Here is a 20,615-nt window from a genome sequence, read left to right on the forward strand (position 1 = left end):
AGCCTTACATAAGTAATAGTGATGTGCCATATGCAATTTGGACATACTCTGCCTTCTGTTGTTCAAGACCTACTTACTCAAGGCTGCTGCTTACTCATAGGGCATGTTTACATTACAAAATGTAGTGTAATTACATGTAGCTTCAAATGAGCAAGCCTAGTTATGACAGCAGGGTTCAACAGGATAGCTGAAAAGCACTCAAACCAAAATAAGAGCATCTACACATAAACTTCCTTCCACCTGTTTAATCTGCAGCAGTGCAAACCATGTGTAGACACACTTATTTAGGTTTAACAGCAGCCTTTTTGGTTAGGTTTTGACTTGTATTTAATGGTTCAGCTGAACAAAAATAGAAGCAACTACATCAACTTCTGCACTAGTTTAATTGCAATTCTTAAAATTTAATTTAAGTTAAAGAAGGGAGACCCTTGACTGTCCTTAAACTGGTACACGTTTGCTTGTTTATAGTGTTTTACTCTAGTCTCTGCCGGGTTATTATAAGTTTACATTTTCTTTCCCTGGTTATTCTCTTGTTCTGTAACTCCCTCATTCCACTACTACTTTCTTCCATTAGTTGCTCAGTTTTTACATTATATGTGTAAGAAAATATATTTTTGCTTTCTCTCCCCACCAAAAAAACATACCACTTCCTTTCTATGGTTAGAAAAAGCAATTAAACCACAATGGAATGACACTAAAACATACATCTTTCAAACGTGCGTCACATTTTTTGGTTCTGGGCTTCCATCTCAGACTTTCCCTTGATAAGGGCTCTTCGTTTTGTTATAGCTGTGTAGGAACACAAGCAACCCAAAGGCCCTTTGCATCTGGAATCCTCTGAAAGCAACCTGTATAAGCACTTTTCAGCCTGCAAATAAGGTTCATAACTAGACAGAGCAAGTCATTAACCTGAGCTGTAGGCGTAGCTGAAAAAAAATGGTAGAGGATAGCTTGGAGGAGACTTATACAATCAGGAACAGAGTTTTTACAGATTTGGCCTCCCTGCTTCCCAGTAGGTAGCATGCTGAAGTTGTCTGCCCCTTAATCAACTGCTGCAGAACCAAAGGAAAGGGGTTTGACAAAATTTAAATTGTTAGAATCACTTTAAACAAAAGGCTTCTACTTTAAAGTCTAATTCAATAATAATGTGTCTGAATTGCCAGCATCAAATGGAATATTCCATTTAAAGGCTAAAAACTCATATGATATTAGTGGTTGCAACTAAGTTAATATTTATCAGTCTTCTGCTAGGGACTTTTATCACATAGACAAAACAGCTTTCTACTCAGGTGACTTGGATCACAACTTTAGTAATAGGAATGAAATGGATTAGATTTCATGCGTGTAAATTTCACCTGAAGACAGACCTCTGTGCTACATACTGTACATTCTACTTATTTCTACCACTTGTAAAACGTAGCTATTAGTGACTATGTAATTTCTGTTTCTAGTAAATTTTAGCTGGTGAGTAAATACATCAGCTCAAATATCTTTTGCCATCTAAGGAAGCCACCTGCCAAGTGTACACGAGGAAGTTAAAGAACTGCCTGTGTATGCTCAGTCTGATCCAGTTCTTTAAAATGAGGATACTGCAGACCTTTACCTTTTTGCTTTCTCCTTCTGCCGACTCATCTTCCAGCTTCAAACTGGTGAAAGATTTGCTGCCAATTTCCACTCGAGTAAAAATAGCAAAAAACTGTTTTATTTTCCAAACATTCTTCTGTCAGAGAACCTGTATTGAAGGGCTTTAGATAGGTGCATGCTGACACACTGCTAATGAGCCTTAGCATCAGCAAGTGGTTTAAAAACCACCCATATTCCTATAACTAAATTGTTCAACTTTGCCTTATATATTCTTTTACTTGCATGAAAACACAGGAGGCTTCTTAAACAGTAGCTTTTCCCAAAAAAAGCTAAATGCCAATAAAGCAGCTGGTGTCATATGAAAGGACAAATTACCTTCCTGATTTTCTAAGTACGATTAAAAATATAAAAGAACGGACTAGCTTTTCTGAAAGTAACCTACTTCCTGTTATTGACTAAAATGACAAAGTGTTAGAAAGTTACTATTCTTCAGTGCCATTCTTTAGGTCTGTTCCGTACCACTCTCACTTTGGATCTTCAACTGACAGTTTCTCAAAAAAACATGGACATTAACTGACATTCAATGGAAAAAAGTAAGAAGACTTATAAATCCCTTAGAATGCCACTCGATTGAATTTTACTTGAGCAAGATTAAAAAAAAAAAAAAAAAAATACTACCTTGCATTCCTAACTTAACTCATATTGGTCTCAACAGGCTTTAAAAAACCCTAAAATACTATTTGAAGGTGGGGGGAAAAAACCAAGGCCTATTAACTCAGCCCTAGTGTGATAGTTATAGAAATAGATTGTATACCTAAGTAAATGTTAATAGTCTAGAGCTTTGACACAACCACAACTTTCAATGCTGACTTCCCTTTAAAAAGTAAATCTGGTCCCAGACATTTTTTGAGATGTCTGCATCAATTTTAGGATTCTTCATTTTTCAATTGCTGACTGCAGTGCATTTTTTTTGTGATAATCTGTTTTGCACAAGTTTTCAAACACACTCACTCAGCAAACAAGGGGCAGATCATGCTTTAAAATATATATGTGTATACACACACACACAATTTACAATTCACTGGTAAGCTGCTTGACAATCAGATGCATCAGTGCCATATGATCTGGAACTCCATCTTCCTCCTGGGAGAGGGGTTTTTTTTTTTTCCTTGAAATGCACTGACAGTTTGCATATTCCATTTCTCCAAGAAACTTTTTTGTAATTCTTACAAAAGAAATGCATGACATGCTATTATGGACAACAAAATTTAAAGTCAAGAGCTCTTTTCCAGAGCTAGGAAAGCAGCAGATACAAATCTGCCTTTGTAGCCCCATATTTCTGGAAAAAAATGGGAACTACAATTTCAGTATTCTGGATGAAGCATCATACTATTAAATGCATCTAAAAATCCTTTTCCTTTCCCAATAAATTAATTTTTAAAAATGTTAATCAGAATTCCACAGTTGTTACAAAAATGTGGGGTAGACGATTCTTAAAATTACCAGAAATGTAAATCAGGACATTTTAGAAATCACATTATCTGAAGCTGCAATTTTCCTGCTTGAATAGTTCCTCATTGGATATATGTTTTGCTGTCTTTTGCTATTTGATCCTCATTTTACTTCTGTTTTGACATGCCCTGAAGCTTTGTGACTAACATCTATCTGATATAAAGGCTAGTATTATGGGAATAAAACACCCCTTGGCAGAAGCTTTAAAATACTATTATGTTTCTCAGTGTGAAACTGAATTTTTGAATGCCCAGGCTTTAACTCCCACCGTCTGAGCAACCCTTATTTTTATAGCATTTTTTTAAAAAGTTAAAATTCAGCGGGCACGTATGCTGTATACTGGTTACTCTAAAATACTGATCATCTAAGGTAAATGGCTAAATAGCTGAAAAAAAATGATGTGTATGCATAACTCTTCTGAGCTGGATAGCATGAGTACTGCCTGTATCTTTAAAGCCTTTTATTATTCATTTAGCACTACATGTGCACGATGCTTTCCAGGTTAAACAGCACAGCTGCCCAACAAACCCAATGATTTCCAATGACACCAAGATGTTACACAGTGTGAACCAATTTCAGGTTGTATGTTTTGTTGCATAAAAATACTGACTAATTGGACCTTAAGCCATTGTGAATCTTAGAATCCATGAGAATTTAGAAACATCAGTGGGTGGTGCTAGAGTAGAAGGGAAATGAAAATACTCCTACAAAGCTGCATGTTATATGCCTTAAATAACCACATTACTAGCGTTGTTATGTACACAATTAGATCAGGAGAAAAAAATATTTTTTTTGTTTTAATCATGCAAGTATCAAATGCCCCTACAATCCAGGTTCTCAGAACATTTAGGAAAATGCCTAAACTGGTCTGACTCACTCTTTCCTGCTACCCAATACAATTACCATTGCCAATAAATACACTAATGTCTTACTTCCAATTAGGGTAACAATATTTTGTCGGAAGTTCGACGGCATTTTAGGTATACGTAATGCAGCACTGAAAGAACATTCTAAAAGAATAATTCTGCAAACCCAAGCAAATGAGGTGCCTCATTTGATGTCTAGGGAACTTAATGTGCAATAAATTACTTGCATGAATAAGGATTTGCAAAAAATTAGGTCTTATGTTGTTGAATAGAGACTGATTATTTAGGTAAATTATCATTTTTTTGTTTAGTCCAAATTACATGTACTGAACAGGCTACAAATCTGTAGGGCTCTCCTCCTACCTGTAAAAGCTCCCCTACATAAAGAAATCTCAGCTGGTTTTTTTCCCCCCCCCCCCAGATACTGTAATATTAATTTCTTAGGAAATTCTATGGACCACTTAAATCAGGGCTGTCCAACTGGCAGCCTGTGAGCTGAATACAGCCGCTCAGGCTGCTACCCAGGCACCACTCCCCACACCATAGCTCCTACTGCACGGTGAGCTGGGGTCTCCAGGCACCGTCTCCCCTCCCCTCCCCACTTCATTTTTTGCTTTCTGACCATGTCCCAGGGAAGGGACCCAGGAAGAGGGGCTGGGCTACCTGTACAGCATGTGTAACAGGGTGGGTGGCTAGGGAGTGAGGCTCCTTGCATGGCGGGTACAACAGAGGGACAGAAGAGGGCAGCTGCTACATGCAGCCCACATGGGACATGGCCCGTTGGTCGGTGGCCTATGCAACATGCAGCCTCCCATCAAACAGAAGCTGGACAGCCCTGACTTAAACCTTTGATCATGGTTATTGATCAATAAAGTAGGACGATTTTTTTCACCAAAAATAATTGTATTTGGTAGTTTTGTAATGGTACAACTGAATCCAAAACGTTTTTAGAACTTACCTTAATTACAGCAATCTGAAGATCCTGCTTCTCTGCTCTTTAAGTGAACTCTTCATCCAATACATACTGAATTGCCTTGTTTTCATAAAAAGGCCTGATCTACACAGATTTTGTACCTACTTAATTACTTCAGTTATTTTCTATTGAAATAATTAAATGTTCTACCACTAGTATGGACCGTGCATCCTCGTATAAAGATGCCCTTTCTTTCATAGGAACCAGCTATATAAATATCAGCACAGTTATAGTGGTGTAACTGTACTAATCCTAAGAGATTGTGAATTGTGATTATCCTAGACTGGTATGGAAAAAAGCCATACAAGTTTAAGCAGGGCCCCCTTTACTTCTGATGTTACTTACTTAAAGAAAAAAAAAAAAAACATTTCTGCAAAATATTTAAAACCTAAAATGGAAATTTAAAATGAAAGTTTATACAAAACAAGCATTAAATCAATCAAATAAATAATTAAGTGTCTGCTGAAACAACGCCAGACTTATTCATTTAAGTAGGGACAAAAGGATCAACAGATAACTATAATTAATTGTCTATTCTAGCTGTATTTCTCAAAGAAATGCAGTAAAATATAGGGGTTAGGCAAAATTAAAAAAAATTATAATTTGAAAGAGTTCAAAAGTAGCAGTCTTGATACATAAATTTGAATTTAAAGCATTATAAATGCTACTAAAATAGAACAACTTAAAAAGGGGTCCCCTTGATGTTTAAAAATTCAAGCTATATAGCACACTTGCCTTAAATTTAATGTCTCTTAATAGATAATTTAAAAGTTCAAAATTAAAAATTAAATCCTGCTAAAAATATAGCTAATGAAAGCTGGGAAAAAGGAATATTTGTATTCATTAAATTTCCAAGTGAGATAATTTCATTAGGCACCTATTTATCAGGTGCTCTGTAAATGTGAAATGAAAGATTTCACATAACAACACTCTTTAGCTGGAGTCAATCAAAAAACATGCTAATAGCACAAAAGTCTTGTTCAGATTACAAAATAATATTTACTTACCTTTAAGTGAGCTAACAAGAGTTTTAGGACACCAACACAAACCCTACAAAATTATAATATGCACTACAATACCTCTGCCTTATTTCCTTTTATATGTTTCTGTGCGTGTGAAAAATGTGCGAGATGAGCACACAGAAGGAAAATAAAGAGTACTAGTCCCACTTAAAGTATAGCATTAAGTGAACAAAAAGATAGGAAGACCACTTCTCATCTATCTGAAAGCTGAAAGTTGTTTCTAAAATATAAGTTCCATTGAAAACTACGTTGAAGAGTTCAGTCTTTACACCGGATATGCAAATATAAAACCTGAGATGTGCCAAAGCTAAATTAAATTGTGAAAAAAGTTGTTAGTACAATGAAATGCTAAAACAGGTGTGCCTTGTACAATTTAGAATCTTCTGAATTTTAGCTCCTACCAATACTTACCTCCGAGAACAGAAATAGGTATAGGTTTTGGAAAGCACAGAGTGGCTCGGCAGCTGGTCCAGAAATCAGTTGTGTACAGGTTGGTAAACCCTAGTCAAATAACATAACTTACAAATGATGCCAGCAAACCTTCAAATTTTCTGATGTGCATGTGTGGAATCTTTGAAGGTGGAGAGAAAAAATTTAGAGTCATAGTAAGAAGGTACTAAGCTTCCTAATCTTGCAGAGGCAAGAATGGGTGGGTACTGAAATAAAATTAAATGATTACTCAGGAATATCCCTATACGATACATACATTTGAACAACAGTGAAGATGAAATGGCAGCAGTCTTTTCTGGCTTTACTGCATTGTAATTATGATCGCTTGCCCAGGACGGTGTGCTGTTTTCTGAGGCTGGCTCTTTAGCAACTGGCTGAGTGTTCGCCTCAGTCTTGGGGGTTGTCACCACTGCCTTCTTCATGTTCATCTCTCTTTTCTCAGGAATCTGTCTCTTCTGGGAGGACACAGGTTTAATACCTGCCTATATAAGTAGTAAAACCTTCATTAGTAATACTTGTAATCCCAAAAAGGACACATATAAAAAATAATTGTTTCTTAATACATATACAGTAAATACATTTGAGAGTATACAAATCAAGATTCAGATTCAGGTCTCTAAAGCTAGGATAAGGCATTAACTTAGCAGGAGAAAGTGTTAGGTAACCTAAGTTATACAGAGATCCTGCCAAGAAGCTGATACTGAACTGTACTTAGCATTAATTATGTGGACATCTCCATACCCAACTATACCTGCCATTTTAAAGTAGATTACAGAAACAGACAACTAAAGTATGGCTTTAAAAGGTCTCTAGAAGTTAACTTTTATTTAGTTACAGTAGACAAACCCTCTACCTACGTAGCTCCTACCTCCCACAACCCCACTACATTAATCTAGAATTCTAAATCCGTAACTTAGTTCTAATAAAAAAATCCACAAAATTATTTAAGAAAAAGCTGTTGATAGTGTTTACAGGGCATTTAAATAGGAGGACATTTTAAAAGCTCTCACTTTCCTGTTGTCTTCATGTTATTAAAATAAATCCAATTAAAATGTTATTTCAAGACAGAAAATAGCAAAAATATGGAAGGAAAGAGTTCCTCTCCAATATAATATCTTGCAACCATCTCTAAATTAAAAACTACTAAAAACTGTGCAGAAACATACAGAATCAAGTCACCATGCTTCAGGACAATGGCTGCCCCAAAGTTTTTCATTATATCATGCACAGGCACACACTTACCTGTGGCTGAGGTTTTGGTACAGTTGATTTTTCAGATTTTGGTTTGATCTTCTCTTTTAGTTTTGCATCTTTGCCTGCACTGAGAAATTTCATGGTGGCTGCAGCGTGCTTAAGAATGCAGTCACTACTGCAATACACAGAATCAGGCTGAGCCACATTAAAACAGCCAGGACCAATGCATTTAGATGCACCAGGAGCCTCAGTTACCTGAAGGGTGAAACACAGAAAGTTCAAACTAGTTTTTTAAAAAAACTAGTACTCTGCAACATTTTAGCATCTATGTGTTAATCTTCTTTCAGCGTGCACTTCACGCATGCTTGGTGGTAGTGATACAGCAGTGTGTAAATGCTAAATTAGAAGTATAACAGCACTTTTCAGTAAGCATCAGACTCTACAGTGACCTATAGTTGTGTATAGGATAACAGCAGTCAGCCTAAACACTTGACTCTTTAAAGGTCAATAAAGTACTTATACAATCATTACAATATAATCTATAAGAGGGTCTCTTGATTAATATTAAACAGAAAAGCATCAGAGATTTGAACCTCATTTCTCATGGAATTAGAGATATTGGAGAAGGAAGAGACCTATCAGAATAACAACACTGTCAGTGCAAAGGATGCTGTAGGCAGTGGTTTTCTCCTGTTTTGTCCAACGTAATTTAAGAATTTGAGGCAATGGGGAAGACTGTTACAGCCTAATACTTCTCTCCCTGTCAGGTTATAAAGTTCCCCTGACACTCAGTCCAAGATGTGCAAGTTTCATGCCACTACTTGCAAGTCATATCAGTGCTGTAAACTAAATAATTCCTCTCCCTCCTCAGCATTAAGATATACTAGTAACAGCTGCTTTGAAAATGTGAGATAGGACTAGAAAGAAATCTACAGATATTTGAGTGATGTTATTACATTTCCCTTTTGTTACTGTTTAGTTGCAATATACCTATTTAACTCCATCCATGGTCCAAGTAGATAGTGCACTGGACTAAGAGTCAAGTAGTCTGGATTGTAGTTCTTACTGTACTAAATCTACAGATGAAAAGCATTTTATTATTCCTTCCTCATGCATCATATATTCCTCCCCCCGCTCTCTTCTTATAGCCCTTCCGCTTGTCAAAGTTCTTTCCATAATGTGTTGATCAGAATCAAAAAAGTAACCTTTCACGTACAGTCAAAACAGTTGGGGGAGAAGTTTATGATCTCTGCACTAACAAACCAAAATGGCACTGGCTTTTTTAAATGTCCTATCCCAGTGTATGCTCATGCACTACCTTGCACTTTTTTCAAGTTTATCATATTTTGTTATTTCTGCTCTTGTATCTAATCACTCCATACCCTATCACATCTCCATCCTCACTGGTTATTCCCTCTTCCAGACCACTAGTGAAGACGTTAAATAAGAACATGGGGTTGACTTACACACCGTGTCGACTTATATACCAAAATACAGTACCTAATACTTCCTATGACTAAACTCTATTAGATAGCCTTTCCTGACTCAGTGTAGTGTTGTTTCCATTTATCACTTAACATTTAAATCCACAACAGTGCAGCTAACCACAACGATCTGAATAAATCTTTCAATTAAGATGTAACGAGACAGTACTAGTTGCTTAACTAAAACCTGAATACCACATTACATGGAAATAATTTTATTCTTCAGAATAACCCCACAGTGTGCATACATTTTTTACATCTAACTATAATATATAATAAAAATTAAGTAAATGCTCCTGAGAAGGAATCTCATATTTTAGTTCAGTCTGTCTCCGTGTCAAGAAGGGCCTAATCCTGTACCACTCAAATTAATGGTAAAATTGCCATTACTATTATTTTATTACCATATTTTATATAGAAGACCTAGTCATGGACAAAGACTCAGTCCTTGTCATGGACCTAGTGTACAGAAGACTTAGTCATGGATCAAGACTCAAGTGTGCTAGTGCTATACAAACACAGAACAAAAAGACTAAATGTTTTCAGCCAGGACTAAGACCAAAGCAAGAGAAAAGAGAGCTGAAGACAGATGGAAAAGCACAAGGAAACAATACAAACTGTAGTGATCAGCACAATAGGCTACAATCTCAGCACAGAAAGAATGCTTATTTTGCAGGCATCACAGTAAGCAGCAGTTTAAGGAGGACTTGGGGCACTAGTTCCCAAAAACTGAGAGTCACGACCTTAAATGGGGTCACGGCATCAGTGGATGGGGTCGCAGCGCAGTGCTCTTTGCCACACCAGGTCTTACCTACTGGGCTGCAGAGGCCCGAGGAAAGGGCAGCAGAGCAGGGAACCCCAAGTCCGAAGCCCGCATTCCCCCCCTTTCCAGGCTCCACTCTGGCTGTGCCACCTGCAGGAGAGGGGACAGGAGTGGGGAGCTAGGCTCTGTGCTCCAGCCTCAGCAGCTGCTGCTTCCTGCAGGCAGCACCCAGGGCTCGGGCACTGGCCCTGGGGCACCCGGGGACAGTGGAGGGCTGCAGACTGTGAGTGAAGGTCACTGGGATCGAGAAGGTGGAGTGCTGCGAGTGAGGAGTGAAGGGCCATGCTGAGGAAATGGGGTCATGCTGAGGAGAAGTTTGGGAAGCACTGGCTTGGAGGCAGTAATGAGGCAGGCTTGCTGTGTATACCAATCTCCTTCCAACCATACAAAAGCATGGGAAAAAAGACAAAGGAGTTGTGGGATTCAATGCTAACTGTACTACAATTATTTTTACATCAAAATGTGCCCAGTTTATCAAATTTTAAAAAAGGAAAAAGAAAAAAAAAAAAAGATCTTTTCCTCTGAATACTTGTTTCATAAACTCTACCTATATTCAAATCAAGCTGGATCCATCGATCTCTAGTACTAGATGGTCTGCAGGCCAAACCAGGCTTTTAGTTATACCTGTGCAATAGGGCTTCGGTCACTGATTCAATCTGGCGAAATCAAATCAGGAGACCCATTAATCTCTCTGATTCGATTTGATAATTCATTCAGACATAGCCACAGTTTTGTATGCTTTTTTCTACATACCTCAAGGTATCAGGCAGTTCATGAATGCTGAGATGGTGGGGGGGATGGAGCATCCTCCGGAAGCGCTGGAGGCCGGCGGGGGGTCCCCCAGCACACTCAGCAGTGGAGATGGAAATGGACTAGAAGCACTTCTGGTCCACCGCAGAGCGCACAGGGGACCCCTGCCCTGACCCCCGGCTCAGCAACTGGTGCCTCCTGGGTCGCCGGGGGGGGGGGGGAAGGAACACCTGGAGTCCTCCCTGCAGCTGATCGCCAAGCCACGGGGATGCAGGGGGAGGGGTCCCCTGCGCACCTGATGGCAAACCCGGAAGCGGGTCCTGTGGAACGCTCCACCGCCCCACCATCTCAGCATTCACGAGCTGCACCTGGTACCTCAAGGTATGTAGGAAAAAAAACATTAAAAGCTGTGTCTATGGCCAAATTGCTGATTTTCCGAATCCGAATTGAATCTTTAGATTCGGCCGAATCGAATCGGGACAGCGACAAATCAACAAACTGAATCACTGCCCCCCGAATCGGACCAAATCCAAATTGAATACAGCCCGCTTCGCACACCCCTACTGTGCAACCTCATCTTTTTCAAACTATGCCTGCAGTGAAAACTGTATAACCTACTGCCATAGGGTTATTTGGTCATAAAACTACACAAGTCTGATATTGAATGTGCTTAAGGAATACAGCTAAGGTAAGAATAAGAAGCCTTATATATAGCCACTTTTAATTGAGTTTTATTTAAGAAGGCTCCAAGACGTGTAGGACTAAAATTTATTAACTAATCAATCGTGAATAAAGCCAGTAGAGCAATTAGAATTTCACTTGTTATTACAGTAAATAATCCTTACCTATCTGTAAAACCATTTCTGAATTTGACAAAATTAGTATCAACACATGGGAATAATGCATTAAAACTTATCAATATAAAATGCAAGTGCTCTTTTAAAAACAAATATAATGAAAGGTATTTATTTTACAAACTTGTCTGTAGTAGATGAGTGGAGACTTTCTATGCTTGTTACATAAAGTTTTCACTCTAGAGTTCTCACTTATCCCTGAATTTAGAACTGGAGTAGAATTAGCCAACACAGAAATCCAGTGCAAGTTATAATTTCCATACACACTGGCAACAGTCTGAAAGAATTACTAAAATATTAGACATGTTTTAAGAGCCATTTTTAAACAACAAGCTCTACTTATTAAGAGCTTAAATGAGTTATGTGATCAAGCTACTTAAAACTAGCTGGAAGCAGACAAACTGGACCAACTGCGAGTATGAACTGACAAGTATTCTGACATTACTAATTGGACACTTTCTGCACTTATTTGAAAAAGGACAATTTTAAAATAAAAACCAACCAATCTGGAATTTTAAGAGTAATAAAAAAAAAAAAAAAAGGAATTGAGTCAGTGCCCTGACTCCCCAAATTACCATGTTAAAAAGTCTAAAAGATGCCTAATATGCAATTAAATTATTTTCCCTGAATCTTGATGTACAGTTTGTAAATATGCATTTCAAAATGAAAATGTTCTAACAATTGTACTACTAATTCAGTTCTAGGTCAACATATTTAATTATCAGAAGAGAAACAAACATCAATTTAAATACAGTATTTTTTAAATATAAAAACATGTTAAATGTCATAGCCCACAGATGAACTATTGTTCCAATATAGCTGGTAAAATAAGACAACTAAAATACTTACAGGTTGAAATATCTTGAGTTTTTTCTTCCCACTTGGATTGGCAGCTTTTTCAATCCGACCTTTGATTCCTTGGTCCTCAATGGACTTCTGTTCGACTACGCCAATACTTGTGAGCTCTGTACCATCAGTATTTAATTGCCTTGACTTTGCTTCTTGTTGGTCTGCTTCTGAAATGGTCTCATCTTGGCCCTGCAGAATGGTGCAATTTGGGCAAATGTAGTCCTCTCCATTCCTTTCCAACAGCCGCCCACGAGCCTCAGAAATCCCCACACAGTCACCATGAAACCATTCCTCACATCTGTCACAACAAATCATAAATCTGGAAAGAGATGACAAGATACTGAAGTGTAAGTAACACAGAATTCCAGAATAGCAATATACTTGCAGTAACTTACTATAACTTAGAAATGTGAATAAATATGTATATGCATTCTATTAAATATAATCAAATTAAATATTCTTCATACTCCCTCAGATTACCAAAAATATTTATCTCTGTCCCAAAATGCAAACATTAATAGAAGACTTATTTCCTACTGGAAAAGAAGCATTATTTAAACAGTATTTTTAGATCAGGATTTGGCAATCTACAGCCCATGGGCCAGATGAAACCACCAAAAGTCACTGGATCTGGCCGGTGGAGCTGAGGCATCAGCAGTGATGTTGGGCCTCTGTGGTATTCAGCAGGAGGCTCTGCCCGCAAACATGGACATATGGCCAGGTCCTAGTGTCAGCCCAACTTGGCCCCGAGCTGGGCCATTCCAGCCCACCACCAGAAACCTTTGCTGACTGCTGTTTTAGATAACATTTTCCATATGTACAGCTTACCTATTATTGTGAGGCTGGCGACAGATACAGTAGAGTGTATTTGGATCATAAATCTCAGACTCAGGTTTGCTTTTCATGAATTCTTCAGGCTCTTCACCTTTGATCACCTTTGCTCCCAAGGGAGATTTTATTTCCTTCTTGACCTGAAGTTCTTCTGTAGGATCCTCAGATGCATCTACTTGACTGTCAATCTCAGTGCAGTCTGTGGACTCGGGTTCTTGTTTGACAGGCACCTCAGCCTTCACTTGATTTCCTTCCTGGGTACCACCTGTTTCTGCAGGATTCTGTTCAATATGTCTTTTCCTAAGGCGGTTCTGTATCTCTTTCAGTGTCAATTCTGCAGGTTTTTGTTCAATACGCTTCTTTCTTAGACGATTCTGTAGTTCCTTCAGAGTCAATCCATCGCTATCACTATCAGAAGTGTCATCATCATCTTTTCCACCTCTGTTTTTTGAGACAGTCTGATCCTTACCATCTCTAGAGTCCCTTTTTTGAGTGCTAGTTTTTACATCTGGGGTGCTCTCTACACTGCCTTCAGAGGCAGTCTCAACATCTGTAACTGGACAGGATGCAGGTTCACTTGAATCTTCAAGCGAAGTAGGAATAATTTTCCTCCCTCTACGTCTTACAGTTGTAAGAAATTCTTCCACCCTTTCAGTACGCTTGGGTTGCCGTCCGCTACGTCGGAGGGACAAGTTTTGCTGCTGCTGCTGCGGTTGTTGCTCACTAGTGTCTATATCAATATCTCCTGCACCTTCTCGCTTAGCGATTGTAGTCCTTCGAAAACCCCATGTTTTCTTGAATTCCTTACTTGTGGGCTTGATGGCTTTTTGTTCCTCCTCATTGCTTTGCTCACCTTTATCGTCTAAAGCTGACACTTAAAGAGTAAAATTTTAAGAAAGAATTCCTCATTTAGGGTAATAAGTTATTTATTTTTTAACACATAATTTTTCCAAACCTAATTAAGTTTTCTTTGGGAAACTAGATATAGATGTAAAAGATGATATACCCCTAAGTGGGGGTGCTTTTCTGATGCACTCAGATTTCTTACAGATTCAGGGTCCAAGGTAGCAAAATCATCCTATTACACACTGTCATGCAATTCTACACTTCATTTTGTGGTCATGATAAGAAAAAAACAGGCAACCTCTCTCCTAAATACCTGTGGTGTTCCATCTGACAGCAGGGCTTGCTTATAGGCTCACTTAATGCTATGTCAACATAATCCAGCTGCTAGGAATAGCTCACCCAATACATCCTTGTCTCTCATGGTTTAAGCATGTTAGAAGCTTCCATAATACACTAGTAGGGATGTGAAAGGTTAAACAATTAACTGTTAAGTGTGGTGATAATGAGGGAGTTTACTGGATCTCCCCACCAACTCAGTCTGGCAAGGAACCGGGCAGGGAAGCCACAGGATGCCCCAGCAGAAGACTGTAGGGCAGGCAGGAGGGATGGAGGAAGGAGCGAGGAAGAAGGGGAGTGGGGGACAGAGACTAGTACCCAAAACCTATGAGAAAAACAGGAAGCATTCTAATGACTCAATTAAGCAATTAGCTGTTCTTCCACAGGTGCTCCCTCTTTCCCAGAACATGGCTTCAGGTGGGCTGTTGTCTGGCTGGGCTTGCCTCTTCTTCACCCACCCCCAGTCAAAGGGCCCCAAGAGCTGGGATAGAGTCCCAGAAGCTGTGTTGGAGCTGCTGTGTTACTGGTTAATTATTTACCTGATTGTTTAAACAATATAATTATAGGGAGGTTAAACAAGTATTTTTTAGACAACATTTACATCCCTGTACTCTGTATATGCCTTAAATATAAAGGGATGTAAATCCTGGCTGCAGGGTCAATGGGAAAATTCCTATTGATGAAGCTGTTGCTTTAAAAAAAGCTTATACCATGCATCTCTGATTTAGTTAGTCTATAGAAGGTACAAATCTATCCTGCGTTCTGCCTGACTTAAAACTAACATGGCTAGCTACCTCTCAAAATTCCTTTTTGGCCCCAATAACTTCAGGATTTCATAAAACAGTATTACTGTGCCTAAAGGACAGTCCAGACAATGACTACTCCCAGTTAGATAACTCAGAGAATGGACCACGCTATACACAATCTGTTTATAGTCATTTCAGTCAAATGTCTGTTCCCTATTTACCTCTACCATTTTTTGAAAAAAAAAAAAAATTTAAAAGTTTAAAATTGATCAGGGAGGGGGTGACTGTTTTGGTTTTTTTTTTTTAAATTCTCAAGAATAAAACACAGGAAAAAGATATACTGGCAGGCTGGGTTTTTTGTTTGTTTGTTTTTTATCTTTTTCAACACTTAAGAGCTAGTTTGAATGTGTCAAATACACTGCAAATCATATGACAATGGCACTACCACTCACTATTATTTATCAACTCTGAGAAACTCACTCATACTGGGTGCTTATGGGTGGAAACATGGAGGCAAGTTAGGACTTCCAGGTGCTACCATAATAAAAAAAAAAAGCAGCAGCTGCAGATTGGCTCATGGCAACAGAAACCTAGAGCTAACCTTTACAAATCTGATAAAAACCCAAAGTCATTAATGTTACAACAATTTCAGTCTAGGTTTCTTGGGCATTTCTAGGAGGTGAAAGACACCAGAGTGCAGAGATTTATCAGATTATTGATCCAAAGATAAATCACCAAGTGATCAAAGTATGTATTCCACCCATCTTTGTGGAGCAATCAATCCTGATCAACTGATCCCTACAACAAATCCTTTCAGAAGGGATCCTCCAAAAAGCATAAAAAAAAATAAAGTTGTTAGGAGCTATTAATGTTGTGGACGCACTGCAAAAAACTGAAAACAGCAAAACTCATCGCAAACAGTGCTTCCTGCTAAAAGCAAATCACTATTTACAGGAGCATTAATCTATCAAGTCAGCTTTTCCACAGCCCATGCTGCTTGTGGACAAAACCTAGATCTGGGGTGCCCAACCTGCAGCTCTTAAGAAGTAAATATTGCCTCCCTGAATCTTTGCACAAGCAGCGACCAGCTTCCACAGCTGTTACATCACATCATTACATATTACTGTGGCTTTTTGGCAATGTAAATTGCTAAATTCTGACTCCTTCTGAGGCTCAGGTTGGCCACCCCCTGACCTAGATAAACAGACTAATTGTCAAGTATAGGTAGAAGAGATTATTACACTATTCTTAATGGTCAAAGACTCCTCTTAAACCACTGCCCAGCTGCTAACACTCATCTGTTTAAATCAGGGACTGTTAGGTTGATCTCAACTGCTGCAGTAGCATACAAGAAGAAAGGCAGTTTCACAGGTAACCAACAGTTCAAGATTTCAATTTATTCAGAAAAATACAAGGGAGAAAAAAAACCCATCTGCTAAGAGTGAAATCAACCTCTGAATTAAATGTTGGATGTACCTGTCTATCCTGATTTGTCTGTGTTTATAAATCATCTGGGTAAGTGACCATATCTTTGATTTTTACTGAAAACTCTACACTGACAGGGGCATTAGAATATAGTGCTCTTCCTAAGAAATATATTTGGACATTAAATTGAACAGTTTTTTTTTTTTTTTTTTTTTTTTTTTTTTTTAAAGAAAGAAAACTTACCAGGAGAACTGTTTTCCATGTTGTCAAGATTAGATTCAGATTCAACTGTCACTGACTTTGAACTTATAGCTTGTTCCATAGCAGGAACACCACTGTTCCCAAACTGCAACTCTAAAAATAAACATAGGGCTCAAAGCTTAATTGCTTGGTCTAGAGATTCTGCAGCATCTATTAACAGAAATTTAAAGCAGAAAATTCTTTGCACTATAACTGAATAAGAATGCAAATACAAAGGTAAACTGAATGTACAAGTCACAATTACAGAAAGTGCAAAAACTCAGATTTCAAAGCGACTCCAGAGGTAAAGTATTGCATAGTATTCCACATATGTCTAACTAACAGGGCTCAAAATTATTGCTGGTTTTCCTTAAGCATTTTGAATAATTGAAGGCTGAAGTATATACTCAGATAATTTATACGCAAACAATGCTGTCAGCTATATTAAATGCTGCATTTGAGACTACACAGGCCGTGTCTACACAAGTGGCAGCAACAACGATGCTACACTACAGCACAGTAATCTTGGACTCCCGTGCAGTCAGCGTCATTAAAAAGCCATTAACTGATGCTACTGCACAGTAACTTGGGTTCCTACAGAGTCATTTAGTACTTGATTATGTAAGTACTAAACAGATGCACAGTCAGCATCTCAGGTAGACACAGCCTCAGTGCAGGTATTTAATCCCAAAAATGTACAGGTTTTACAAAACTAACATTTTACAAACAAACACCTCCTTACGAATCTGAAAAAAATTAAATTTACTAATGGCAAAAGGAATTTACTGATCAGTTTGCAAGTTTGAGAAAATGTGCACAAATAAACTGGTGTCATAATAAAAAATGTAGAGTGAAGATTTCAAATATTCCTTAGAATAATGTAAGGTCCATCAAAGAAACTGGGCACAGTTTTTGTCCTGTTTGCAATCTGATTATAATTACTGTTCCAGCACGCTTATCCACAATCTAGCGCTATGAGTGTGTGTAAACAAAAAAAAAAAAAACAACCCTGTGAAAATTAGTGCCGAATTAAACACATTTTCCCCTATAAAACAAAAAGCTGACTCATACGTTTCTAGATAGAAGAAAACAATCTTGCAGTTAGGTTTATATCCAGAGGCAGTTATTAGTATTTTCAAAACCTGCTTATTTAAAACTACAGAAGTACAAACCATAACATCTGAAAAAAGAAACCAATTATTCTCTCAGAAGCTTATCCAAATCTGTGGCAAGGAAAAGAGTGGTAGTTCACTGCTACTCTCCATGACTATAATGTATCATTTTATCAGTACCTTGCTGACATTATAGATATACAAAATTTGGAAATGTTTAAACATTTTAAAAACAAGTATTACGTATTTTCTAGAAGGGACTTTTGGCAAAACGTTGCTTTTCTTTCACTTGACCTCTGAACAGAACATGAACCTCTATTTGAGGTTTTACAACTTGCATTAATACCAGGAACATATTAAGAACAAGACTGAAAAATATTAAGATCCCATTTCTCCACTTGGACAGAGTGGAGTTTAGTTGCTGCTGGGATCTAGCATCAGAGAAAGTTGCAGCAGCAGAGTAATTTCTCTCCCTAATTTATGCCCCAGAAAAGATGACTACCATGCATGCACCTGCTTCACTCACAAAATTCTCCCAATATAACTGTTTCTTCCCTTTACATTTTTCTACCAGCACAGAGACTAAACTTCTATTTGTTTTTAAAACAATCTTCAACTACCAAAATGACAGTTCCCCCAAATAAGTTATCATCACCCTATTACTTTCCAGCACATCATGGAGAAAAGAAGGCACACCACTGATTTTAAACACAGACAAACATGGTCTCCGAGACTTGAATGGAGCTTCGTATCATTTATTCCTTCCTCTGGAAAATTCTGCCCACTGTTCCAAACAGTAGGGAAGAAGCAAAGATGAGGTTTAATAGCCATCTTTGAGTAATGCATTCAGCACAGTGCTGGAAGTAGAATCAACTTAGCTGCTTGCACGGAGATCCCATTTGTGAAATCCAGCCTGTCTTATGAGAAAAACTGAATAAGGCCTCATTCTGCTGAGTCTACTTCTTGTCAACTAAACCCAGTAACTGGAATTGAAAGGGTGCTTGATGCTCAGAATGTTTCTTCTGTGTGCAAGTGAAATGATCTGCTTCTGTTCACAGTATTTTGTCACTGCTGGGGAATGTTGGAGGTTTCACTTATCTTGGTTCAGCAAGCCTTGATTGACTACTTCCATCACTTTCAAGAGTCCCAGCTGAATAGATGGGAGGAAGTGGCAACATGTAGAGGATTCTGCTTATCGCTGAAAGTCAATTACCTCTTTCCTGGAATCTAAATAGCTTACCCTCCCTTTTTTGGTTTCAGCAATTACTTTATTAAGAGCTTCCTCAAACAGGTTGCTCTCTTTCTCTGTCCCCCACCTGGTATACCTTCAAGACACTATAAGATATTAAGGAACCTGCCCTCAACAGCCTACTTCTGTAATAGTCATCTCATTATTGCTGTAGGTCTAGTTGTGAGCCTCAGGGATTCAACAGCCGAATAAAACAGCAAAAACCTTGCCAAGCTATCTTAAGGATCTGAAATCAGTGCCACAAGTCTTTTGAGGTAACATATGAGAAGACATGCATCAGACTAAAAGTAGCTTGAGCAACACACATAGAAGGAGAAAAGCTTTAATACTCTATATACTGCCTAAGAATTATAGGGCATCTGTACACATGCTTGTGTAGCGCATACATTTGCATAAATGGTGAAATGTGCATCAGCACTGACAAAATGGTGGCAGCATGCACTTACACTGAAGGTGTTTTATTTCAAAAGCACACTGCTGCCATCTTCTCAGCGCTAACTGCTGTTTATACAAATGCATGTGATGCAGCACTGGGCACCTCAGTTCACGTGCAGAGCAGACAAATGTATGTGTATAAATGTCCATAGTAAGGACTGCTCCCTGAGGTAAAATACTGCCTTCTAAAGCAATTTGCAGGTCATTCACAAGATTAGAAATGCCCAAGTTAGCCTGTAAAAGTATGACAAACCAACTTTTACTTTGTGGTTGCACAGAATTAATGAAGCACTCTGACAACCCCTTTTATGATTAAAGCTTTATTAAGCTCAGGAACCATGTCAAGACGCTTAGGGAGTTCTCTGGATAACGAAAGGAAGCATCTCTTCATTACCTAACTATCCTTCTGTGCACAGTAAATGGATACAGGCATTCAAGCCTGAATCCTAAATAAGATGACTATGCAAAAATTTGAAACCATCTAGAAAGTTCCTTTCGTAAAAGTCTTCAGAATCCAAATTAGATGGCATGAAGAAATCCTATCTGAAAATTTCTTGTATAACGATTTGCTTGAAAATGCACTTGGGTGAACACAAATATCTTATTTCAGTTATAAAGCAGCTTTAAAAGAAGCTGAAAATGTTTCATCTGGAAACTCCAATAGTCTTTTAGAAGTTGAATTGTACCCAGCTGCCCGAAACTGCCTGTCACTTCTTGAAATCCTGATGGAATAATCAGGACAAGAGGTTAAAATGAAAATCTTTGAGGGAGTCAGCCTGAACAATTTGATTCAAGAGTCCAAGAGAAAAAAAAAAATGTTCATTTATCTGGAGAAGTCACCTCTGGGTATCTTCTCTGGATACTGCCGAAATGCCATTTTCTTTCCTCTTTGGAGAAGAACATTTCAAGAAGTGGAGAAAGGACTGGTTTAGTAATGTTAGTAGACAGCATTTCAGAAGATATTAAACATATCCTTCTAAAACTCTCTCTAATAGGACTGCTTGGATATAATTATGTTCAGCTGTAAAGACTTT

General features: G+C 38.2%; 1 protein-coding gene across 4 annotated transcripts in view; it reads right to left on the bottom strand.

Moving 5' to 3' along the window:
• The window catches only part of DIDO1 (death inducer-obliterator 1), a 75,062-nt gene that overhangs the window by 36,991 nt on the left and 17,456 nt on the right, over positions 1-20,615 (bottom strand). For 3 of the 4 annotated variants that reach the window (XM_019548239.1, XM_019548238.1, XM_019548240.1), the window contains 5 exons: positions 16,789-16,899; positions 13,190-14,066; positions 12,362-12,680; positions 7,650-7,856; positions 6,664-6,889 (listed from right to left, as the gene is read on the bottom strand). In XM_019548239.1, coding sequence (XP_019403784.1) covers positions 6,664-6,889; positions 7,650-7,856; positions 12,362-12,680; positions 13,190-14,066; positions 16,789-16,899 — 1,740 coding nt within the window. The remainder of the gene's footprint in view (positions 1-6,663; positions 6,890-7,649; positions 7,857-12,361; positions 12,681-13,189; positions 14,067-16,788; positions 16,900-20,615) is intronic. The other variant, XM_019548241.1, reaches the window with a different exon arrangement.

Source organism: Crocodylus porosus, unplaced genomic scaffold (assembly GCF_001723895.1).
Source record: "Crocodylus porosus isolate Cpor-Errol unplaced genomic scaffold, CroPor_comp1, whole genome shotgun sequence".
NCBI classification, from domain to species: Eukaryota; Metazoa; Chordata; order Crocodylia; family Crocodylidae; genus Crocodylus; species Crocodylus porosus.